The sequence below is a fragment of the Talpa occidentalis genome, unplaced genomic scaffold, assembly GCF_014898055.3.
Source record: "Talpa occidentalis isolate TD23 unplaced genomic scaffold, MPIMG_talOcc4v2.1 talOcc4.2, whole genome shotgun sequence".
NCBI lineage: Eukaryota > Metazoa > Chordata > Mammalia > Eulipotyphla > Talpidae > Talpa > Talpa occidentalis.
Window position 1 is genome coordinate 145,958,291 of NW_023602073.1, and position 27,448 is coordinate 145,985,738.

The window sequence follows — 27,448 nt, forward strand, 5'->3', positions numbered from 1 at the left end:
CTCCAATCACAGGAAGTAACAGACACATCTCAGGAAGATTAGGGCCATTTAATAGTGAGTGTCAAAACTGATCTAATAGATATGAAGAGACTCTGTAACCAAGAAAGATAATATAACTTCATCTTTATTGCACACAGAACACTCTCAAGAAAATCAATCATGCACTAGGTCTCAAAGAAAGGCTTAGTGTACTCTAAAGAATTCACATTGTTAAGTGAGGTTTTTCTGTTACAATGCAATAAATTCAGAAATCAATAGCATCGGTTTAGCTTATGAAATCGCAATCATCTAAAACCTAATACAATTGATTCTAAATCATTTATTTCTTTTTGCAATAGTTACTTTACATCTGAAATGTTACCTCTTTGGGTTATTACTTTAAGATTATCCTTTAAAATAAAAATACTTTGTTAAAACATTTTTGTTAATATATACCAACTTCAGTTCCATAAAATATTTTAATGAAATTTATTTGCTTTTACCAGTTTCCAAATTCCTCTATATCACCAATGGGATATAAAAAGCAACTGTCCTTTCAGTTGAACTTAGGAGGGAAAGCCAGCCTTGTGGTTGTTTGTGATAGGAGACCCACATGATTATATATTATCTAGAGTGCAATTTGGTTTTAAAAATATTTAAAAGTAAAATAAAAATGAAAGGCATACTTGACTTTTTACAAACACTGGAATTGGTTGCAGTGATTATTGAGTTATTAAAATGACTACTTTAATGTATTTTTATGTGCTCTTAAAACATGTAATTATGACTTGAAATTGTGTCATTCTGCCTGTGTTGAGCTAGACCTCTATCATGACGGAGTTTTGACAATTTCTCAACAGGATATGCAATCTTTCCTAAATGCATCACTAGGGTGTCTCATGCTGTCTTTTCAACATAAAAATATTTATATTTATTTATTATGAATATATATGGGTATACATAACAGAAATTATGTATATATATATACACATAACAAATATATATGCACACACATTTAGTCAAATCTCTTTCTTTTTTTTAAAGATTTTATTTATTTATACAAGAACTGGGGTACAGGCCAGATGTGAGGGTGAGAGGATTCACCAGAGACAGAGCAGGAAACGGAACAGGCCCAGGTTTGAACCCGCACCGCAGAGGCTATGGACAGCTTCACAGTGCTGTGCTCAACCACCTGCACCACCAGGGAGGCCCAAATCTCTTTATTTCTTAATTCATTTGTGGTACTCTCAAGTGTATACAGAGGGGATATGTTGACATTCATATTCATTTGAATCCAGTATTTCAGATAATGAGTAAGATTTTTAATTCCACGAGCATTTGTCCAAAATTATGTAATCTCAACATTTGGAGAGCAAGAGCAAGATTTCCAAATGCTAGAGATAACTCTATGTGATTGTTTTACAACTCTGCGTGACATCAGAGGCTCCAATAGAGTTATGACAAGAGTTGACACACAGAGAATTGAATTTCAGAGAGATGTCTGATTTATTTTATGAACACTTATCTATTTTCCTTTATTTTAGGAAAACACATCATTTCATGATTTACAGTGAGACTAAGTTGACAAACAATTTTTAAAAAATCAAGACTTGTGGGTAAAGGAACCACAGTTACCAAGAGTATACAAAATTCTAATTCACAGTTTCTATTAAGTGTTACCAGCTTCAAAATGAATGGAAATCTGCTCATCCTCTCTCTCACTTTTGTAGTTAATGGTAAAGCACAGCACACATTCTCTGCTGTTTTTTTGGCTGATTGAGAATTCTTGAGTTCTTCTGAACTCATGTAATATGACACATTTTAAAAACAGGCAAATGAGTACTTTTATGTGAATCTATGACTTATAATTATTTGCCCAATTTGCCAATCTTTATTTGAGGAGTAATTCATCACTTATTTAGGAAGAGAAGAATCGATAAATCCTTTACATCAGCAAACCTTCAGATAAGATACTTGTGAAATTGTCTCATAAAATATAAAACATCTCTACATTTATGAACATAAATTCCAGTAAAACTCTTTGAATATAAGTGAAATTCGGGGTTTATCAAACCTGAATTCCACAATTATAAAAAGGAGCATAATTTCATCTAGTTCCTTATGCAAACGTAAAGTGTCAGAAATGTAACTGATTAATTTGCTTCTGTTAGGTAATGATCCCTTAGAGATAGTTAACAGATTTACTAAAAACAGTGGACTGAGTGAAAAAATGAATTAAAAAATACACATATTTGAATCTACATGGATCTTGCTGAGATAAACTTAAGTACTTTCAAAAAGTTGACCTATTTAAGTTGGTTTGTATATTTTTCTTCCACCCACAATATGCTTATATCTGACTATTGCTCACTATTTTCATGATAGAATGCAAAGGGCACAATAAAAGGTTTTTAAAGTTAAGAAGGTGTTAGGCTTTACTGTATATATAAAATAGATTTGAACAAATTCAAATATCAGAATACAGGCTGCCGGCATGTCCTCTACTTGATGAAAAGGGAAACAATATTATATTGCTCTGAATGTCCTCTAAGCCTAACCAGGGAAGGTCTTCAGTACTAATGCTATCTAAGGCAATACAGCACAAAATATAGAATGCCAAATAGTGTGTGGGATGTATGTTTATGAAAATAAAACTACTTATTCTTCTGAAATTCAAGCTGGGCTAGATATCTTATATTTTTACTTGCTACATCTGACAACTCTATACATAATACTAGGATAAAACTGATCTTTTCAGGGCACACAGTTTGCTAAATCTGGCTCCAGATACATAGTAAATATGTAATATGTATTAACAAATGTTAGTAACAAATGACAAAAAGTTAAAGACTAATTGCAATATGTTGACTTACTATGAAAGAACTCTCCAGTGTAAAGCATATGTTATATGAACTAAAAGTGGTTTACCAAATAATAATACCCCAACCACTATTAAGAATAACATTGTCTTTCAAGGATGAATTTCAAGCTCAGATGTATACTATATTGTTTCGGTATTTGTGAAGAGGGGGCTTATTCAAGAATCAATAGAAGCAAAGTTTTCTGCAAACAGATGAATCTGAGAAAACTCTGGAAACTGGCCAAGAGGCATTCCAATGCATCCAGGTGCTTTGAACTGTGTGATTTTCTCAAGAACACTAAGGAGAATGGTTGAAAGAGTGCTCTAACAAGGCAATTTAAGGATATATTGCTGACAATTTTTGGCTCACCTACATTTTGTAGATTTTAAAGTAATAGTGAAAGATTGCAAACGAGCCTTTTTTTTTAATAGTGCAAGCACATACACTTACAGGGATAAAATCTAAATACTCCTTTAAAGACCATTTATTCCCATGTACATTGAAACCAAATCTCATAAAAATTACAGAACTTGGGCAATGTTAAATATCTAGTTAACAGAACTTCTGGGAATCAGACCCAGCTTACTGATTCTAATGTTTGTGCCATTTACAGAATAGCATGATTAAAGAAGAGACAACAAGAGATTTTAATTTCAGGAATACAGTGTTCAAGAGATGATGATTAAGGATTATTATTTGATGTTTCAGTTCTTCAGTGTTTATCATTGCTTATTTCCACCCATCAACAAATTCCAATCACATAATCACAATATAAAGGGATTAGTTAAGGCAAGTGGGTGCCACTGAGTTGTTCGATAGGTTCTTGGGAAATGGGTGGGAATCAGTATTTATCAGGAGTCCCAAGTTAAGGTAGATCGGGATTGATATGTCCTTAACAGTAGCTACCAGGAGACTACTTAGAAAATTTATTTCTTTCAGGTTTTCACTTTTCCTTGCTTATTTATTTGATGAGCATTAAGTCAATTTACACTTGTCCTTAGCTTTTAGTAAACAACTTTGATGGTCTCATTGTTCCCCGTGATTCAGGGATCAGTTTTTGTTGTTGCTGTTATGGAGATGTTTCAGTAATACTGCAAACATCATAAAGGGGAGAGGAATCTATTTAAGAATGAAGTAGCAGTTTTGGGCATTGTTTTTTTTTAAGTAGTCTATGAAAGACGCCAACATAATGTTACTGATATTGGGGGTAGGCAACAACAACTGTTGCTTGAAGAGAAAGCCATACAGAAGTGACATTTCAATTAATCATTAATTAATCTAATTTAATTTTTAAATTTTAACATTTATCATTTTTTTATCTTTTTTTAGACAATATTTGCTTTACCCCACCCCCTCAGATTGATTCCCCATAGAATTTCCTTCCCCAAGACACACATCTAATATTTTTTAACCCACGCTATGTGCCAACAATTTTGGCTCACCTACATTTTGTAGATTTTCAAATAATAGTGAAAGATTGCAAACTTGAGCCTTTTTTAATAGTGGAAACACATAAACTTACAGGGATAAAATCTAAATACTCCTTTATAAGACCATTTATTCCCACATACATTGAAACCAAGGCCTGTTTTAGCACTGGGGTATAGCAGAATTAAACAAAACAGGTTCATGTCTTAAAGAACAGAGAAATTATCTCTAGACAAAATTTGGAGGAGTAATCTTCTGGTTAAACAAGTAGCGAGAAGAAAAGGCAGAGGCAAGAAGCCCCACCATTTATTTTGGGAGTGGAGATCCATGTCGTTCTCAGATGAAATAATGAGGCTGTTTTGTAACAAAATCTCTCATGGGGTACTTTCAAAGATAATTCACCAACAGAAATTAAATCTGTTAATTGACTATTACCATTCATAAAGTTTCTTTCCTATTAACTGAGATATGGATCAGTCCTTGTAAACACAAACTCACACACACAGACACACAAAACACAACCCCACCTTGATTTCTGTGCATGGTTTATTCTCCAATATATGTTGACCATTAACTTCCAAATTGGCTAATTCTCATGAATCTCATGGGAAAAGAGATGGGGGGTTTTCTGGATAGTATACTGACACAAGTGTTTCTATTATTTTTATTTAGGATTCCAACAAGTCTTGTGGCTTTGAAAACATGGGAATCTTTTGATATCTTACACACCAGGTTGAGATGCAAATTTTTGGTAATTTACCAGTAGAAACACTATAATGGTAAGACAAAGTGTCCTTATTTTCAGAATATCTAGTTTGGGGAAAAGGTACCAATCTCAAGTCAAGGCCACTTGACAAATCAAGAGATCTTTTCTGGGGGTCTCCCTGGTAGCCTAGGGGTTAAGTCTCAGCACTGTCACCAGTATGGCTCAAGTTCAATCCCTGGCCAGGTTGCTGACCCACAAAATGTATGGCAGACCTCTCCTGTCTGGCCCGCTGCTCCCCTCAGCAGTGTATTTCAGTCAGTCTGCCTGTTCTGCTCCCCACTCTGTCCCTGGTGAATCCTCTCAACCCCAATATCTCTGTTCTACATGCCAATTCTTCTATGCAAAATAAATAATTTTTTTTTTAAAAAACGATATTTTCTCTCTTTTCCTTTCCTTTGCATTATTTTTTCTATCTCCTGTCCCCTTTTCTTTATCTCTTTTTTTCTATCAGTTTTATCTTTGGTAGCTTTCCATCATTAGCCTTTCTAATGCTTTTACTTATACTAGACTTTCTCCTTAATTCCAATATTTCAACTCTATTAAAAATGATTTTTATTCTGAATTATTTCCCTCATATGAGAAATATAAAGAAGCAAAGCAAAGAAATAGACAAAAGCAAACCAAATCAAACCCTTGAAATCTGACTGTAGAACTGAGGCTACCAAAAGGAGAGGCTTGGGGTATATACATAGATGGGAAGATGCTCAAATGGACTATGATGGGTGTGGTATGAGACATACATTTGTAAAGGTATGAACCTGTGCCCTTAAAATATAGATAGTATTGTAGACCAATGTTATTTCAATAAACATAATAAAATGTGGAAACATATTTCATATAACCTGAACATTTTGTCTGTCCATTATAAAAAGTTAGAAAGTAAGCTAAATGAAAAAAATCACCTTAAATATCATCACCAAAGATACCTGTTGGTAACGTTTTGATGTATTTTAAAATGTAGATAGTGATATAATTATCTTTTATTCACTTCACATGTTTTGTAAGAACAAATATAAGTTGGTAGACGTCCGCATTATCACATTAAAGTTGAATGGCCTATTGTACAGCTATTTCATTATTATTTTTCACCCATCCCCAGTGCTAGTCATACATTTTTGCATAAAATTCCTGTGATTTCATTAGAGCAACTTCCAAGAAATAAGAAGGCATGTTTTAAGTTTTCATAAAATCAATGTAAATCAACTGCACAGTAATAATTATGTTTTTTTGCTAACATTATATTTTACAATGAAAGTTGTCAAAATTTTGTATTTATTATGGCCATCATTTATTTCATGTATGCATTATACTAATAAATACTACTGCACAAAGAGTAAACAAAACTACCTAAAGCAAAGGCCATCTGGCTCCCAGTTCCATGACCTAGCATTTTACCAAACTCTAGGTCTACATTTTTTATCTACTGTAAACAAGAATGAATGAATGAAAACTTAAACTTGGGTAAATAATTTAAATCCAGATTTTCCAAATCATGGAAATCATTGTTGACTCTACATTTAATATAAAAATTAGTGCAGAAGAAAATTAGCAGGGACATGTATTGGAATAGAGGTTTTTTGAGGTGGTTTCATTTTTCCTAATTGAATTCATAGTGAGGAATATAATCAGTATTGAAAAATTATCTTCTGCTGCTTTTTCATAATGAGGACAAAGCAACAATATTCACCAGGATGCCAAATGCTGGCAAAAACAATCACCAGCTGTTTTTAAACAGTTGAAGCTCATCATCCTCCCAAAGAGACAGAGTCACTTCCTCATCTCTTCTCCAATAACAATCCTAAAAAGTCAAATCCATAATTGGAAGAGGATGCTATTTCTAATATCTAATATAAATTTTGGTAAATTATTGAACAACAATTACAAATTAGGCAGTTTGTACAGATTTATAATTTGTACAATTACAAATTATTTTAAATACACACACACATATATAATTTGTTTTTACTTCCCTTGACAAAATTAACACTGAGGCCATTACAGATTATAAAAAAAGTTTACAAAATCTTTCCTCTTATATTGCTTCATATTCTCAACTTCTATCCTAATGTATTTATATAAATGGGTTAAAAATCATTTTGTATCAATAGATTTTTAAAATATAAGTTATATTAGGAAGATAACTTTCAAATGTTATTATTTCTCTTCTCCTCAGGTAATAATATAATAATGCTATACTATGTTTTTTGTATGTTGTAGTAATACAAAAAATAAGTGTATCTTCACCAGAAAATATTAAAAAATTGTTAAGGTATTTAACACTTACATACTCTCTCTATATATTCCTTTGTCACAGATGAAGCATAGCACACATTGGTTAGTTGATTCTAACATTATATTTTATAGTAAAAGTCATCAAAAGTTTATATTCATTATGGCATCATTTCATGTATTTAGCACTTATTTCTGTGTTTCTGTTCTCCTGCTTCTAGGACAGGTGGGTGGGGAAGGAGGCAGGACTGCTGCTTACACAGAAGAGAGTGTGCTGGAATAGCATCTGCATCAAAATGAACCCCATGTTGTTCTCTCCAGAATGTCTGAAGTTGTGTGAAGACACCATTGTCCTGTCCCCCAAACAAGAGCTTGCTCTGCAAAGTCCACCCAAGTAACTATAGTAGAGAGTTCTGTGTCTACCAATCTTAAGTTTTCCTATTCCTCCTAAATATTACAAAGTTCTCCTTCTGTTGAGCACTTGACAGGAGTTATTGAATATTATGGAAGGTGTCAAGTGGTAGCTCTGCTCCTTTTCCACTGCTCCAGGAATTCTATCAGTTGGTGAAGGGAAATTATTGAACGTGCTGATTCTTGAAGCTCTTGGATAATTGCAGTGAGAGTCAAGTCTGCAGTAATGACTTTAGATCCGGTGGGGACAATCGCATCATAATCCTCTTACAGCCAAAGGATCTAGGTGACTCTTCGCCAAGAGCTAGAGAACTTTGAAAAGTCCTTCTGGAGGGCCAGTTTCAATTGTTGCATGAAATTCAGGCTGCAGTCCCAAATGGGTTGGTGCAAATCCACATTCAGGACAGTGCCTACTGCTTTTGTAACACAATTCTTGGTTCCATGGTGAATGCCTTAAAAAAGAAAAGAACAGAAAAAAAGAAAGAAAGAAAGAAAGAAAGAAAGAAAGAAAGAAAGAAAGAAAGAAAGAAAGAAAGAAAGAAAGAAAGAAAGAAAGTCAATTTGTACTTAGTTGATTTAGCTTATTAATTGCTGTTTTTCAAAAGTGCATTGGCAGAAAATGATTCTGATCTTTATTAACTTGGCAAAGTGTGACAATTCCCAGGTCAAGGGATTTGTGCAGTTCAACCAGCTTGGGAAAAGAATGTAGATAGAGCTTAAAGGGGAAAAAAGTCAATACTATATTGTACTGGACGTATATAAATGTTAATGACAGGATATTATTACTTCAAATAAGCTATTCCAGTTAGAGGAGGGGGCACTGATTTGCATATGGACAAAGGGTACTGGGGTAGCAAGGAAGAGGAGGAATTCTAGATGCATCTGAAGAGTTCATCTACTGCTATGGAAACGGATACATCCTAGCAACAGCTGCTTGGTACGTAGTTGACATGCAGAGCTTAAGTCCTTAAACAAGAGGAAAATGAGCCTTGAAAAAAATCTTCTGTATATACAGCATTTATATTTCTAAAGGTTTGAAATGGATAGTGGAAATTCATACGTACATATGTCAAAAAAATTATAGAAATTGAACTTTGTATTCTCGCCATAATAGAATCCTGAATATTACTTGCTATATTATAATAGCTGCTATTATACTGATTGCAAGATAAAATGCCACTTATCAGACGGCGGACCCTGGCTGAACATCTTTTCTGAGTCTGAAAGATAGGATCCACATTTACTTCAACATACCTTTTTTTTTTTTTTTTTGCTTTCCAGCAGTCAGAGATTCTTATCAGTATTAAATATTCCGAAATGCCCCTTTGTAAAAAAAGAAAATTCAGACAATTACTTTGTATTTTTATTAAAGCTTGAAACATTTTGTAGTTTTATCTTTTTATTATATTAATAGAATCATTTTCTCATGTTTTAAATTTTCTAAGTTCATGTTTAAATTTCCAACTGTTCATGTTCCATGCTTAAATAAATATGCATTTACTTAAGATGAAAATAACCAAATATTTGTCATAATTTCACATTACTTAGTATGAGTGGTGTATGTGTGTGTGTGTGTGTGTGTGTGTGTGTGTGTCCATAGCAAATAATTATCAGGGATCAGAGACTATTTCTCTGTAACTTTCTCTGACAATATAAAAAGGTAATGAAATTAACATCAGTTGAGGGTCTTTGAAAGATATATTGTCAAATTTACATCTGGAGTGGACCAAACCCTTATTTAAAATAACTCTTATTTAAAATATAGTGCATATCTAACACTTTCTGATGTTTTGTTGTTATATTTTTTTCTTACCCAGAAGACATATATTTTCTTCCTTCCTAGACATGGCACTCTGAATTACATCTCCTATGCCAAAATCTCATCAAATGTAATTATAAAGCAATGACTCCTACTAGGATTAATCACTGTTAAAGGCAACACATCAAAAAGAGTGGGAGGAAGACACTCTATACATAATAAATTGTAAGAAAAAAGAAGCAGTGAGGATTTGCCATTAAGATAGGTTTGCAGTTTTTAAAACATCTTAATTAAGGGTGAAATAACTAGGAGCATGATGCATTTTAGGTAATTGGTCATGCGTCCTGGAGGTTGATGTCTCTGATTTATCTTGTATTGCTTAATCAAAACACATTTTCTGCTCTTTGTATTATGTGTAACAGGTAACAGAAGTTGTCAAACATTTTTTGCTCTATGCTAAAATTTTTCCTTATGGACTAAACCCCAATAGAGACAAAGTAGAGTTTATTGTCGATTTATATTGCGTATGCCTCTAAGCAAAAATGGGTATCGACTAGTTCATTAACCTATCTATAAAGATCCAGAACCATGCAGACCTCTCAGTGCACTGATCCTCAGGAAGAGGACACTGCTTACTCATTGCTGAGGCAGACTTCATTCACATCTCAAAATTGCCACATGTGCCGATTTGCCTGAACTATGGAAACAGACTGGAAGCCACTTAATGAAAGTGCCAGCTCCCTGCTCTCCCAGAATCAATGTCAGTGAATTGAGGGAAGTGGGCTTTCTGAACTTGAAAAACTTCCCTGAAAAGCAATGCCATTAGGACATATTGGCTTGGTTTTAGCTTTTCTCAGTTTCCATCAGCAGGTAAGAACACGGCATATAAATGTCTGTGCTGACAGAAAACACTACACTTTATATGATGAATGTAGCTTGAAGATATCACCTCTGCACTTCCTCTTCTGTTTCTAGAGCCATCAAAGTTAGTGACCCCATGGGGGGAACCAACATCATTGCTAAAGACCCTTTCAAGTACTCATGTCATGCTGCTTAAACTTTTAACTACCATAATCATAATTTTAATGTTAAAACATGTTCATAATAAACCAATAGGAACAGCCCAGAAGACAGTTATTAAAGACACGATCTTTTATACAGAGCAGCTCAGAAAATTATAGTAAACGGATGAAATTCACTTTGTATTTAAATACTGAATACCACTGTGTGTCCATGCATTAGAAATCTCACTTTTTTAGTTCACAAGATCTTAATACATTTTTGCTTGTCTTTGCTAAAGGATTGGAAAGCAAATATTCTTGTATGTTTTGCAAAGAATGCAAAACTGTGACTCAGAATATTTAAGTCTCTATTTACCATCACTCAGAAAATCATTTCTCTGATTCAAGGAACCATGTTCTCTAACTGTTGATTTTCATAAGTGAACACTTGACAGAATTTCCTTTTAATTGTGCTTCCTAGTTTTGTCGACATTTCCTTAGCTTAGGATGTATTGACAGGCTCCCAAACCCTGCAAAATTAATTCTATTATAATTTAATTGCACCCCATCCAAACAAGTTAGCAAAATAAAAAATCTGGGAGTCATTCTAGACTATTTCTTATTCTTGATCACTCACATTCAATCACTAAATCTTGACAATTGTATCTCTATTATATTTTCCCCTTGAATTACTGTAACGGCCTGCTCAGTGCTGGCTTGCCCTCACTTCAATCAATTCTCCTCAAGTCGCTAATTGCACTTTCTAAATCCAATGCCAGTGATGTTACTGGCTTGCTTAGAAATTTTTAATGGCTCCCCATTTCACTCACAATAAAGTACAGCTTTTTTCATAGCACATAAAACCCTTCAAGATGTGAGTTCTGCTTGCCACGCCAGACTTATATTCCCTCTGTTCTTCAAACTCTTAAGTAATATTCATACCAACAAAGCAAAGCCGGTTTACTGAGCTGAGCTTCCTTGAGCATCTACTCCTTGACTCCTCTGGAGGGAACTTTCCCTTCTGATTTAAATTCCATTTGTCCTTCAAGATCACCAGGCAGATGGGTCTAATTTTTATTTATTTATTAAATTTGATGATACAGTGATGTGCTTTTTTAGCTTTAAAATTTTTTTTTAAATTTTACAGTATTTTAAAAAATATTTTTTATTGAGTTGATATTGGTTTACATTGTCAGTTCTTTAGACAAGAGCAGGACCCCCCTTCTAACTTTTTTTTTTTTTTTTTAATAGAGAATTGCAAACATACATAAAAGTACACTGAGAAGTACAATGAAATTCCATGTAACTTTATTTATCTTCAACAATTAAGTAACCCATGGCCAATAGTTTCCAGAGCTACCTCATTGCTCTTGTATTATTTTGAGAAAATTCCATTCATTCTATTACTTATTCCATAAATGCTTCTGTGTACGTACGTCTCTTAAGATAACTCATTTTAAAAATTTAATTTATCTCCCAAGAGAACTCTTTTTAAGCAAATCACAGTAACATTATCAGCGATAGGGCTTGTCTACTAATTTTTGAAACAGTAATTAACCAACACTTAAAAATGTATTCGGATCTTTATGAACTAATTACAGACATGCATTTCTTGCTTTGCATTCATTTTAGCTATTTTTTTTTTAATTGATGTTATGATTATCTCATTTCAGGGAAGCCCTTTGAGGTGAAACCCCTTAAATTGGCTCCTGAGTTCTTTCGATGTTTCTACAAGTCTTTTATATTCTTTAATATCTGGTATAACAAAATATTTCAGGATCAACTTTGCTTATTTTCTGTCTTGTCCTGACACCAGCCATATCTCCAATGTGCTATTTTATATCTTTGAATAAAAGATAAGTAACATGATATGTCATATTTATGCTTCCAAATCAAATTCATGACCACAGGCATTTTACTTAATTTCTTCTACCTTATTTCTCTGTCTTCTTATGCCTACACTGAGAATTCTGGTGTTAAAGGATATTGACTATGATAGGATTTCACAGATTTTTAAAAATTTATTGCATAATATAAAAAAATATATAATGATGCCAGTAGTACACTCTAAACACTACCATCAATGATGTGATTTTCAAAATAAGCTCAATTTATTTTTCCAGGTCTCTGTCCTTACGGTACATGTATTGGTGGTAAATCTCTATTATATTTTAAAATCATTTAGTACAATTTTTTTATGACTGTATCATGTCAATTACACATATACTTAGGTCCATTTGTTTTCTCAAGATACCGTAAAACATTTTGAAAATTAAAGATGTATATATTTTTAACTATGTAAATATTTATTTTTTAACTATGTAAAATATTTTCCAACTGAAAAACCAACCCAAGACATATTTAAAGAAATATAGCATCTGCCTCTATTTCCTTGCTCCTAATTCCTCCCACAATTACATAGTCAACTACCTTTAAAATGTTCATTTCCTTTCCTTTTAAAAAAATATTAAGCATACACATATATGCACTAAAGTTTTTTTTTATATTCCCCATACAATTGCAACCCCCTTATTTTGACCCCAATCCCTCCCCTCCCTGCCCCCCAACCCCCATAGAGTGTCTCTGGTTCATATTTTTTTGTTGATTTTGATTTTTACTTTCTTATAGTTATTCTTTTTCCTTGTCCCTTATTTAAGTTTTCTAGATTCCTGCTATGAGTGAGACCATCCGGTATTTTTCTTTTTCTTTCTGGCTTATTTCGCTGAGCATGATCCCTTCCAGCGCCATCCATGTTGCTGCAAATTGCATGTGTTTATCTTTTTTGACTGCTGAGTAATATTCCATGGTGTATATGTACCACATCTTCTTTATCCAGTCATCTATTTTTGGGCATTTGGGTTGTTTCCAAAGCTTAGCTATTATAAACAGTGCTGCTATAAACATAGGTGTGCAGATGCTCTTTGGAATTGATGTTTCTGTGTCCTTTGGGTAAATACCTAGGAGTGGAATTGCTGGATCCTATGGAAGATCTATGTTTAGTAGGAAGTTTATTTTTTTTTTTATACAAGAGCCGGAGTACAGGCCAGATTCATGGGAGGGTGAGAGGATTCACCAGAGACAGAGCGGGGAGCAGAACAGGCAGACTGACGAAATACACTGCTGAGGGGAGCAGCGGGGAGACAGGCGAGGTCTGCTCACCATGTGGCTTGCTCCGAGGCTGGCGGGGATCGAACTGGCACTGCAGAGGCCGTGGACAGCTTCATAGCGCTGCACTCAACCGCCTGCTCCACCAGGGAAGACCTAAAGTTTTTTTTAAAAAGATAAATTGTAGTTTACTATACCAACTCTTTTTAACTTTGCTTTTGTTACTGAAAAACACTTCTCTGACGTTAATCCCTAGTTGTATACAGAGAGTTTTCATTTATATTTATGACTACATAGTAATCCTTTGTGAGGTAGTATCATGTAATTCAACCTGCTCCCTATTGATACATTTAAATTGCTCTAACAAATACTCCTGCAATGCATAATGCAGAAGTCGCTTTTTTCCCTCTTTTTTTGTCTGTTTATCTGTGTCATAGATCCAAGCTAGTGAGATTTCAGGGTAAAAAAGAGAAATGCTATGTAATTTTGCTGGCTATTTCCAAATTATTTTCCATAGTGATTGCTCCAGCTTGCATTCCCTCCAAAAACATATGAAATGTCTTTTTTTCCTACGGTTTTGTCAACAGATGACATTTTCTGGTTTTGTACTGAAGGAATAAATGGAAAGCGCTTCTTTGGTGTAATTTTTATTTGCATATTCTCTTATTTTGAGTAAGGTTGCTCTTATCATGAACAAGTTGAATAGCTATTTGAATAAAAGTCATTTGAATTTATTTGAGGTTATAATTTACCCATTTGCTTCCAGGATTTGTATGATTTCACTTTTTGTTTCAAACTCTGATTCATTTGAATCAGCCATTATATTGTTGTTTGCGTGAGCCAATTTTATTGTTCATCCAAATGGCTATCCAGTTATCTCAACACTGCTCATTTAAAAATATAAACAATGCAAATTGAAAATGGTTCTTTTATCATATATTATTCACATGTGCATTTCAGAGTGTTTATGCCCCTCCCAACCCCATGATTCTGTCTGAATAAAGCACAAAGCCAACATATATTCTCTCTTAGAAGAGACTATATGGATTACATTATTTTAATATCTGGTTGGGGCTAGCCTTCCCCATTACTTGCTGCTCCATCTTCAGAGTTCTCTTGGGTTTTAGAGCTCATGGGTGTGGGTCTTAAAAGATATCTGTCTTTATCTCCAGGAAAATTCTAAGAATAGTGGTATGGAGATGCGAATCAATCTTAAAGTTCTGGCTGTTTCCTTTTAAGTAATATAGCAAAAGGTAAATGTGCTAATCAAGACAGCTGATAATTTCTGATTTTATTCTTTTACTATTGAAGTAGAGGAAAGCCTCTTGCAAAGATCTTATTTTCTGATAATTTAACCTAGTATAGAGACATAATTATTTTTTATGCTATGAATAGCATAAACAGCAATCATTTCATTTTGTTAATGCACTTTTATAGTCTTCTAGCATATTTCAACTTGGAATTTATGCCATTACTTAAGAATAAGATTTTTGGGGATCAGATTATTAATACACATCAGGGTATTAGAACCTTGACCTGATAAATCTACATTCATATCATGAAAATAACCACCAAGAGCTCTAACAGTCAAAATAGCCCACATTCCAGTGAGTGATCTGGATAATCACTATTTCTCTACGTAATAAAAATCTCCCTGGAAAAACACTGAAAATTAGAAAAGTAGTGATATAGATAGCTTTATCATTTCATTCTTTTAATTTAGAAGTTACTTAATTCTTGAATAATTCTTTGGAATATCTATAATATACCCACTCTTATGTGAGCATGGATCTGACTTTGCATTTTGTAGCTACAGAAAAGTCAAACCCCATTGTTATAGTCGATTGCTTATTTTTGTAGTTAATACTGTAAGAAGATAATATGGGTTGAGAGTTTTCCATTATTCCCCCTAGTCCTCAAATATCTCCCTTTACTATCTTAGAGGAGAGTATAGACTTTGAAAGACATGCTTTTAAATATGAAACCCTAAAGTCTTAGTTAAAATTCACTTTAAAAATGACAAAATATAAAGATTTATTATAGCAAATAATAACACCATAACTTGGACATCTAGCTATCCTGTGCAAGAGGATACTGAAACTATACATCTCAAGGTAAGCAAGTGTAGGGTAAGGAAAAAAATGTCAGGCTTTTCTGCCCTCCCGTCATTAGGATAGATGATGGATCCTTGCGGTCCTGAATGCATGCCTGATGGCGGGTACCTGGAGGAGGGTGTGGGCATAGGTAGATGGGATTCACCTGGGCTGAGACTGTGCTTTTAAGGGCGGCATCACGGGGACTCCAGCAGAAGCCAAAAGAGAAGCTGAGAAAGAAGCAGCAGAAGCCGAGAGAGAAGCAGAGAAGGCCGGAGAGCCCAGATAGAGTGAAGACTTGCTGGGAGGCCTGCCAACCTCCCGGCCCCCCAGCACCCCTGCCTGCTGTGTACGGGGTAAATCCCAATAACAGCCTGCAAAAAGCCCCTGAGGGCTCCAGGACTCTCTCCTCCTTTACCCGGTCTGCTGGATCAGAAAACCTGCACTATGTCCTGTCCTGCCTCTACAGCAAGATTTAATCAGACAATAGGAACTAAGAGCTACAAATCTTATATCTTAGGAACTTACTCTGACATAAATCTCATTGTACTTATAGATAAGAGGCAACAGGAGATTATTAGAACCTTGGGAATCAGGTCCTTACAAGAGGTAGCCATAAGGCATCTGAGGATGGTGTAGCAAAATGTGGGTTCCCTTTGGAAGAACAGGATTATAAAATGTGCATCATAATTTTCATATGCTGTTTTGTTATATAACAACATAGATACCTATTTAAACATACATTTTATTTCATGTCTCTATATTACATATATCAACATGTGAAGTTGATATATTCTCTGTGAGGCCTTCTGTGTGAGGCTCTCACATGTTATAGCCTGCCACTGGTCCAGTAGGTAACCCCATACCTGGAGCAAAACAAAATAAAAAAAAAATCTTGTCAACAAATAAGTCAGAAAATAAAGACTAAGCTCTGTCTGCTGTTGGTGCTTAAGACTGTTCTTAACAAAAATCACCTGGGCTTGGGGAGTGCTGCAAACAGATCCTATTTCAAAATTTAAAGAATTCCTATGAAGCAGGATTTCTCCCTTTAGAATTAATTCAATATGGGAAACATTGCTATTCTCTTACCATTGTATTCTTAAAGGGTAAATTGGCTTTTGCATGGAAATTTTAGCTCTGAAGGAAAAAAAACTTCTATTACCAGGCTTCAGAGTAAATGGTACTAAATGAAGAGAGACCTATAGCTATTTGGCAGGTGTAGGGTAGGTAAAAGGTAGCAGGCTTTTCTGCCCTCCTGCCATAAGGATATATGAGGGAACCCTGCGGCCCTGAGTGCATGCCTGATGGCGGGCACCTGGAATAGGGTGTGGGCATGTGTAAGTGGGTACACCTGGGCTAAGAGACTGGTATATAAGGGTGGCGCAGCAGAGTGCGGTGTGGTGGTGGTGTGGGGTAGAGGAGGGCAGTGGAGTGCACGGAGGAGTAGGTGACTACAAACAATGGCGAAGAGCACGTGGCTGCTAGAACCGTTCACAAACCTACCCGGGATGGGTTGGTCGGTCACATTACAGCAGGTCACCAGGAGTGAATCTTGAACAGCAATGCAGTGGCTCTGTGCTGGAACAAGATGTGAAGAGGATCTTTATTCTTCAGTGGCTTCCACTTTAGTGGAGGAGCCAGATCAGAGTCATAAAAGGTAAATCAGATTCAGTCGACAAATTTTTAAAAGAATTATTTGACTTCTGTGTAGTTCCACAGTGATGCACCAAATTTAAGGCCATTCTTTTCATGTAACTACACAGCAGCTATCATTTAATCATTTGGTATAATCATTTTTACATTTTCAAATTTCCACCTGCTCTCTTGTGCTTTGTTTTCTCCTGCTCTCTTGATCTTTATTTAAACCCAGAGTTATTTTCAGTGTTAATTTTCAGAAAATGACGTTTCTTTATTTTGGCAGGCACTTTGCAGTAACTTTCTTTTCGAGCAAGAAGATCAGAGATTAACACTTTGTTTCCCTATGATGGTAACTCATTCTTTCTTTGTATTCAGAATCATGAGAAAAATAACTGCAGCAAAAAGAACAAGTGAAATTCCACAAAATTGTCCTAGTGTAGCAAAAATACTGATGAAAATCAAAGGTTAACATTTTGTTCACATATTAAATATTACTTACATTAGCCATTAGTAACATTATTTTATTATTTAGTATACAAATTGAGTACAATTTTATTTACCTTTAATGTATAGCAAATGAAGTGCATATGTCTTAATGTCTAGGCAAGGTTTACACACACAGATTTGGCCCAAGAAGAGAGGAACAAGAAAAAGACAGCAGAAAGGGAGAAGAAATATAAGATTGGGGAAAAACAGAAAAATATTGATCATGATGTTAGACAAAATTGAAAGGCATAAGTGCAGACATTGTGTCTGAAACACAAAGTTAAAAAGCTTGATTCCATCATATAAATATGTATCCACTGTACATATTTATACCCAAAACATGCCAGTAACTGAGAATATTTCAAAAACAAATATATTACAAGATTCATTTTCTTTCTTTTTTTTTTAAAGATTTATTTTATTTATTAATGCATATAAGAGCTGGGGTTGTAGGCAGAGATGGGAGGAGATGAGAGGATTCACCAGAGACAGAGTAAGGAACAGAACAGGGGGATCTACTGAAATTCACTGCTGAGGGGAGCAGCAGGCGAGACAGGAGAGGTCTGTTGCACCATGTGGGTCACCTCCCTGGCCAGGGTTTGAGCTCAGGCTGCAGTGGCTGGTGATAGCTTCACAATGCTAAGACTTAACCCCTTGTGCCTCCAGGGAGACCCCTCAAGATTCACATTCATTGCATTGTATGCAGCATAGCCCCAAACACATTAACTGCTTCTCAGTTGAAACTTGCCCCTTTTTGCAGTGTGGAGGAGGTACGAAGGTTGTAAATTCATTAGCTCAGCCCTAGCCACTCTAAGCTTAGAGTTGGCAGCAAGTCATTCCTGATTTGATAATTAAAAAATATATATAGCCCCTTGAAGTGAGCACTGATGAGCTTAAGAAAGACACTAAAGAAAGATAATACACATCTGAAGAATTGCATGACCCTGCATTACTAAAACCTGCACTGATGTTACCCCCCAAAAAATAAAAAAATAAACTTAAAATTATTTTAAAATTCACCTGTAGATTAATATATTTTTGATGGTGAAAAATATCACTAAATAATTTTAAATTATTTTTTAATTATTCTCCCCCTTCATTTTTGAGGAGGGGGAAATATCTACACCTAAAGGACTTGCAATTCCAGCTCATGACCAGAGATGGCGCTGAGTGTACAGGGAACCTAGGGCACAGCCTGACTCAAAATTGGAAAGAATTAGGACTGAAGCCTGTGAGCATAAATCCTCGCTTAACCTCAGCAGCACATCTATGATAGTGAATTTAGAGGAAGGAAAAGAAGCCTAAGGAACAAACAAAAATGACTTGCATTAGGGGACCTGCATATTAGAAAGGAGAGAGGAATGAAAATCTGACAGATTAATATGGAAGACTCAGCAAGGGTCTGGGGGCCAGGAACACAGATAAAAAGGCTGCATTTTCTTAGGTCAAATAACCACCAGGGGAATTTTCCTGATGTTTAGTAAGTCTTTGGCAGAGGGAAACATGGAGGGTCTGTGCTTTTAGGTTACGGTCTAAGGCCTGTTCTGTCTTTAACAAATAGGAAACCAAAGTAATTTGATGTAGTCACGGAGTATGACCCCCAAAGTCTAAGAATGCATTTTGAATTTCTTTTTGGTTAACAGAGATTTGCTCAATAAACATGTCCATCTCACATGAGAAAGGCTTGGACTGCTAATTAGTGGAAGCAGGGTGAGCAGATGTGTCTCCCCTTTCATGTGTACTAAGGAAAAATCAATATTGGAAACCCACACACACGTAAAATTATAAAAACCATCCAAGTCTCTCTGATAAGTATGGCAAGGCTTTGAAATTATTTTTATGCTTTTGTTTTGCTTAACTTGTTTTTTTTTAATGACAAATAATAAAACAGGAAATATCCAAACCACACAAAAGGATCTGGAATGGGGATGCAAGTGTCCTTCTCAGCCTTACATTGGCTCCGCTCTCCCTTGCCTGCTGGGGCTCCTCACCAGCGCCGGCAGAGTTGTGGCCACAGAGCTCTGAGTCTCCACCTGGGGTGCGGTCTATGAATTGGCAGCATCAACATCATCTGTGAGGTTGTTAGAAACACAGAACTTCAAATAACAGTCTGGATATATGGATCCAGATCTGTATTTTAGAAACATCCTCAAGTGATACGTAGGTTCATGGAAATCTGTTTTGGATTCCAAAGACAGAACTTGGAGGGCAAGCCCTTCTCTTTCAGTTAAGAGAGAGGACTAAGCAGGGAGGTCTCAGAGACATGAAAGGGCTCCTTCTTGCCACATTTTCACCAGCATTTGTTGTTTCTGTTTTTTTTTTTTTTTTTTTTGCTTTTGCTTTTTTTTTAAATTGTGGGTCATTGTCACAGCTGTGAGGTGGTATCTCATTATGTTTTTTTTTTTTTTTAAAGATTTATTTATTGGACCTCCCTGGTGGTGCAAGGGGTTAAGACACAACCTATGAAGCTGTCCGCAGCCACTGCAGCACGAGTTCGATCCCCGGCCAGGGAGCTACCCACATGGCACAGCAGACCTCTCCTGACTTGCCCGCTGCTCCCTTCAGCAGTGTATTTCAGTCAATCAGCCTGTTCTGTTCCTTGCTCTGTCTCTGGTGAATCCTTTCACCTCCCACACCTCTGGCCTGTACCCCAGCTCTTGTATGCATAAATGTATTTATTTATTTATGCATAGAAGAACTGGGTGTAGGCCAGAAATATGGAGGGGTAGGAAGACTCACCAGAGACAGAGTGGGAGGAGAACAGGCACTGGCTGAAATACACTGTTGATGGGAGCAGCAGGTGAGACAGGAGAGGTCTGCTGTGCCGCCATATGTGGGTCAACTCCCTGGCCCTGGATCAACTCAGGCCACGGGGGTGATAGCTTGATGACACTGAAACTTAACCCTTGTGCCACCAGGGAGGACCCTCACTGTGGTTTTGATTTGCATTGTGGCTACATGGTTGGAGCTGGAGGGATTGTGCTAAGCAAAATAAGGTAAAAGAAAAAAGAAATATCAGATGATTTCACCTACATGTGGAATTATGGAGGAACTAGACAAAGGGTGAGGAAATAGACAAAACTTGCAATATCTGACTATAGATCTGAGGCCTCCAACAGGAGAGGGGGGAGGGCCGGGGTCAAAACAGGAGGAGCACAGGGACTATGGTGACGGGTCCTGTGCTCCCATGTATGGGGACTACACCTGAAGGGAGAAATCAAACACTGTCCAAAAATGAACAACAATGTAAGAAAATAGATTAAAATAAAAAGAGATGTAGTGTTCACTGTGGGATACTTCCTCCCCCCAAGGGATTGAGAGAAGCGCCCTGGGAACCTCTAATAGCTCTCAGTTGTGCCAGCACTAAAGGACCACTTGCATCTCAACTCAAGGCTGAATATTTATTGATTTGCACAATTGCTCCTGCCACCACATACTTCCCTTGGGGTATAAAGGAGCAAGTTCATTGACCAGCTTGTGAGGGCTCCCCAGAGTTTAGGGACATCCGTAAACATACAGCTGTGCCCAGTTATGGTCTGGAGATTTCCAAATGGGGGAAGCTTCTTGGAGCAGCCTGGGATAACAGTGTGAGAAGGAACTATAGGATGCTGTGAGGAGATGAGAAGCAACCAGTTCCCCAAACCTTCTCGGTTCTCTGTGATCTTGGGAGGAGCATAACACAGGATGGTGCAGTCCCTGTGGCTCCAAGAGTTGGAACATAAAGACAGGAGGAGGGAGGAAGAATCCAGGCACCCGGTAAGTCTAGCAAGCAATATTACCAGCAATATGATCCCTCCCAGAGAAGTAATTGTAGGCGTGAGCCACTATCGCAGCTAAAGGAGGCACTGCTATTTCTGAGCAGGCCATCAGTGACATGGAGCTGTGGGTGAGCAGTGCACTCAGAAAAGCCTTCCTGCCACCTTGTTGCTGCCCAGTGGAGACCAGCAGCAGCAAGACCATGGCAGACCAGGGGCTAGTGACCAACTTCTGCATAGATGAACTTTGCTCTACTCTCTCTCCTTTTCACGTCCACCTCTCAGTAGATCTAAACAGAGAAAAGGGTAAGAAAGAAGTCAGATCAAATTCTATTTTCCTCTATCACTGCAAGCAACTCCCAAACCAATTCTTGAAAATGGCTATGGTATAGGAAAGGGTGGGTGAGCTGAGATGTATTGAATTTAATGTTGGTGCTTTAAATTAGACTAGACTTGAAGAACTAAAAGTGATCACACAATTACAGAAACTTCCCAAGACATAGTAAATGGATGAGAAAGCAGGATTGCGTGAAACTGGCTTGGAAGCAATGAGAGAAGAAACGTAAATCACTGAGCTTTCTTTAAAGGGAGAGTTACAAATATAAGTAACAAACATACATTTCTATAGCTTGGTTAATCATCCTTCTTGTTTTCTCCATAAGCAAGATAAAAAAAAAAAATACAGTCCTCACTACCGCTTATCTCCTACATTCATATCTCTTGACGAGAGAGAGTCGCATTTTTGGTGTTTGTGCATAGTGGTTAGCTTCACATTCCTAAAAGGTAGTATTTCCCTTTTAGGGAAAGAAAGGATGCCTGATTTTCTATAAACAACTTGGAAAATGCTCTCTCTGCCTTTTCTCTCTGCACTGACTCACTAGGGTTAGTTACTTGGTGGATGCTCTCCGTGTCCTGTCCCCACTTCCTGAGAACTCACTTTCTAGCACCTGCAGGGACCGTTGCTGCAAAGGGCTTGCTCTGCTGCAGGAGGGCTGGAGAGGACACTCTGACGACACTCTTGGCCAGTGGCCACAAAAACCTGTGGCTAAATGCCCAGCTTCCTTTTCCTGGTACCCCAAGGAAGAGGCAGATCTTGTTCTACACCATTTCCCAGAAGTTTCCAGTGAAGAAACAGGAAATTATTACAAATAAAGCTACTGTGACAGAATGTGTCTAACATGCTCATTACCTCACAGAGCGTGATGGACCATGAGCTTAAAAGCCATCAGAGCTAATTTGCATAATGGAAAAAGGTCCTTTTCTCTGACTTGCCAAATGGGATAAGCAAAAAAATGAAATAACTCTGGGATGTTCAAAATGGTTTTGAAATTGTTATGAAATCTAGTGCAATCGGATCATTCCAAATACCAAGTAGGGACTTTTGTAGGGCTCTTATCTTCCAATTTATGTTTTTAGCATCTTTTATTTTTTCCTTTTCCTTCCAAAAACCTGTCTTTCAAGACATGTCATTATGGTAGTTTTTTTTTTTTTTAAGTTTGAAAGAAGTTAGATAGAAGACAAAAGAGATAAAAAGAACTCAAAGCAGTTTGTTTTACTCTTATTAGCACAATTTTGCCTGAAAAGCTATAAGGATTTGGAAACATTTATCTAAAATACCTCTCAGACTACCTACGGATTTTCATTTTTTAGATTGAATGATCTTAGTGTGCAACAGGTTGGCAGAGATAGCCACACATACACAAACACACTTCTCCATCCACTGTCAGATTCGATTGAAGTCATAATTTAACGTTCCAGGGTTATACAACTCTTACTTGCCACCAGAAAGATAAATTGATGGGATAGTCATCTGAAGGGCAATAATACAATTGGTAGGAACAAGTCTATGATTTGAAAGCTTCAAATGAGAAGAACATGTGTAACAAATTTTCTCCTTTACGTAAAGTCAGATACAGTATACCTCTTACTGTAGCTACTTTCCAGTTCAGTTATGGCTGGTTTAAAAAATAAATGAGAAAAATGAGAAGTCACTTCTTTTTTTTTTTTAATGAAGTAATGTACTTAAGTAGAATTATTATTTTTTTAAAGATTTATTTATTTATTTATAAAAACATTGGGTACAGTCAGAAGTGTGGGAGGGTGAGAGAATTCACCAGAGCCAGAGCGGGGAGCAGAGCAGGCAGACTGAAGAAGTACACTGCTGAGGGGAGCAGCAGGCGTGGCAGGAGATGTCTGTTGCGCCATGTGGGACCCTCGCTGGCGGCCAGTGATTGAACCAGCGCTGCAGAGGCTGCGGGCAGCTTCGGAGCCCAGCAATCAACTGCTGCGCCACCAGGGGAGGCCTGAGAAGTCACTTCCTATACAAGGAAATGGATGTACTAAAACAGGGAGACAATAACACATGCTAACAAGAATGTGTAGAAACTGGAACACTTGTTGGTAGAAATGTGAAATGTTACAACTATGTTATTAAGAATGGGGCATTTTCTTAAGAAGTTTAACATAAATATTATCATAAAAGCTGATGGTTGTACTCCTAGATATCTACCCTAAATATCTACCTTAGAAAGAAAAACATTTACAGGGGCCTATCTGGTGGTGCAAGGAGTTGAGTGTCAGCACTATGAAGCTATCAAGAACTACTGCAGGGCAAGTTAGATCTCCAGCCAGGGAGGTGACCCACATAGCCCAGCAGACCTCTCCTGTGTCCCCGCTGCTCCCCTCAGCAGTGTATTTCAGTAGACCTGTCTGTTCTGCTCTCCATTCTGTCTCTGGTGAATCCTCTCACCCCCGCACTTCTGGCCTGTACCCCAGTTCTTACATGCATAAATAAATCTTAAAAAAAAGAAAAACATTTACATAAAGGCTTGTTCATAATAGCAGCAATATTATTAAAATAGCAAAAAGTGAAAACAATTCAAAGTTTGTCCCTGAGCTGGCACATGGATAAAACATGCACTATGCCCATAAAAATGGGATACAATTCAGTAATAAAAAGGAATAAACCACTGAATTGTATTATCTCACAAATGAATCTCAAAAAACCATTATGCTAACACGTGCAGTGCAAAAGACTATATATTATATGATTTGTTAATATGAAATGTCAGGAAAGTCAAATATGTAGAGACAGAAATAGATTAGCAGTTATTTAGTACTGTGGTGAGAACAGGGATTGTTTGTAATTTGGCACAGGGGATCTTTCTGGGGTGATGGAAATGCTCCAAAACTGGATTGTGGTGATGGGCTCACAGTTCTGTAAATTTAATTAAGATTGTTGAATTATACAATTAAAATGGGTAAATTTCATGGAATGTAAATTATACCTCCATCAAACTTTTTAAACAAATAAAAGGGAAGACGGACTGCAAACAGAAGGACGTGGTTTGTGTACCTTCCTTAGGTTACCTTGGTTCATGTTTGAGCCTCTGTATGCCTCAGATAACTTTGTGTGCCTGGTCCTTAGACTCACTTTGGCCCCTAAACTTCCTAAGGCTCAACGCCTTACATTCCAATTGAGTTGAATCCCCCTATCACACTAACTTATGGTGTAGTGAGTAATTAGGCTTCCCCAGGAAAGGTCTGGTTTTTCCCTCAACTATTAGGAGGGGAAGGACCTTTAAGACCTTAACAATTTCCTGCCTGGTGGGAGGATCTTTGTTTCCCTGGAGACATTACTACTGATGATTGAATGTGGTATTTTTTTTTTTAAATTTATTATTTATTTATACAAGCACTGGGTACAGTCAGAAGTGTGGGATGGTGAGGGAATTCACCAGAGCCAGAGCGGGGAACAGAACAGGCAGAAGGACCAAAGCACACTGCTGAGGGGAGCAGCGGGTGGCAGGAGAGGTCTGTGCGCCATGTGGGACCCTCGCCTGTGGCCGGGGATCGAACTGGCACTGCAGAGGCTGCAGGCAGTTTCTCAGCCCAGCGCTCAACCGCTGCGCCACCAGGGGAGGCCCTTGAATGTGATTTTAATGGAGCTTTAGATGATCTGCTTTTGATTTTGCTTCCAGAAGAAACTTGAGATTAAGTGGCAGTCTGCTTTCTGGGAGAGTTTGGAAACTAAATGCCAACCATACAGGTAGTATGTGATCAAACCCTTACTAAAATCACTCTGGCCACCAAAGGTTTGGCTGAGCTTCGCTGATTATCTCGTTGGGGGTGTGAATTGTGAAACAGTGCTGGTGTGGAATTGGAAATGCAACAAGGGCACATCACCTGTGTCAAAATGAAAAAAATAATGCCACTAGAAGACATTTGGTAGCAGGTCAGAAACAAGCAGTTACACAGAGGTCATTGAAGCAGCCACTAGAGTGGTGGACAGGGGTGTGAAAATATGAACTTCTGTACCTGGACTCCCCAGACCACCCTCAACTCTTCACGAAATAAGCTCTAGTTTTCATGATACCTTGACATTGGATTAAATAATGCATATGAACTAATTTATACTTATAACACCTGCAATACACCTTCACTATCAAATAAAAGTTATAACTTTATTTTTTCAATTAATATTTTACACTCAAACTTTTACATTCACACTTTCAAGGCTGAATTATTCATAACGTGCATCAGATATGGCTTATTGCTTCGATTCTTTTCAGAAAAAAATAACAAGTTAAAATGAAATATTTTCCACAAATACGCATCATTACTCAGCTTTGTTTTGATACTCTTGCCTCATAAATATTTTAACATAGCTATCAGAGATAGCACTTTAGTTATTCAGCTGCATGTTGCTTTAATTTTGAGTTTACTTAGGTGCTAACTCTGGAGTCTACCACAGAATCTAAATCTCAGAAACTGATAAATACAAGTTAGGAGTTTCCAGAGAAATTCACTGGAAACTTACTGTGAAAAGAAGACATATGATCTTGTGAACAGTCCATATTTACATATTTATATGTTCCCTCCTCCTCATTGCTTAGGCTGAGAAATGTCTCATCCACACATCTTTTATGACTTATTTATGAATATGTGGTGGAAAATATCCTAGTCCATTTTGATGCCTTTGAAAATATCACTGTTTTTTCTGGTTTCGAATTTTAAAGTTGCTTGTATAGCCTGTATAAATGAGAGACTTTTTTTTTATGCCGAGCAAAATTCTCATGTCATTTAAAATGCTTGCTGATTTTTTTGTTTTTAGAATCTGCAGCCACCCTGCTCTGTGTACAGTGTGTTTCTGCAGTTTGAATATCTTTAGCTCTCCCTCCATCAGACGCTACCTTGTCTTCCATTTTCACGATTTTTCTCTTCCCCTTACTGTGTATATCAACAGTTTAACATTGGTGTTGGCAGAGAACATTATTCTCATTTTATAAGAGAGGAAACGGAATAATTCTTTTTCTACTAGCACATGGCTGCTTTTTAGGTATCTGTGAGCAATTCCCAAGTGGGTTCTGGGGCCAGCACACGTTGCTTGAAACTGCAGTTCTGAGAAGACCAGAACTCAGTGTTCATGGGAGCACCTGTCCTGGCAAGGCGGGAGAAGGTTGATAGTGCCCCAGTAAGATTTGGGGACATCATGAACAGCAACTGACTATTATGGCCTCGAGAATTACTGCGACTTTGAGAATCATTTAGTTTCTCAGAGTTGAAAATTGGAAGTTTTTTGATCTATTTTTTTGGTTAAGATTAAAAAAAATCTTTTTATTCTTTATTATACCAAATACACAAAGGCAGATAAAACTAAAAGTTTTTTATGCATACTAGTTTATTCTTTTTTTAAAAAAGTATTTATTTATTTTAGCTGAGGTGATGTTTGGATACCCCCATCAGGCATCGTCACCCACCATGATCACCCACAACCCTCCACCTCCATTATGCCCTTCCTCTTTGCTCTTCCCTTCTCACAAGCCCCCTCTGGATGCTTCTACTTTTACGGGTTAATTACATGACATCAACGTAAAGTGCTGTCATAACAACGAACTATTGCCTACACCTCTCAGATTGGCAAAAGTTAGACTGAGT

The 27,448-nt window shown here is 36.8% G+C and overlaps 1 protein-coding gene across 1 annotated transcript in view; it reads right to left on the bottom strand.

Moving 5' to 3' along the window:
* The window catches only part of OPRM1 (opioid receptor mu 1), an 83,401-nt gene extending 61,685 nt beyond the window's left edge, over positions 1 to 21,716 (bottom strand). Inside the window, 2 exon segments of the mRNA XM_054698163.1 lie at positions 19,710 to 19,801; positions 21,536 to 21,716. Of these exon segments, the coding sequence (XP_054554138.1) occupies positions 19,710 to 19,801; positions 21,536 to 21,716 (273 nt within the window).
* Between the last annotated feature and the right edge of the window lie 5,732 nt (positions 21,717 to 27,448).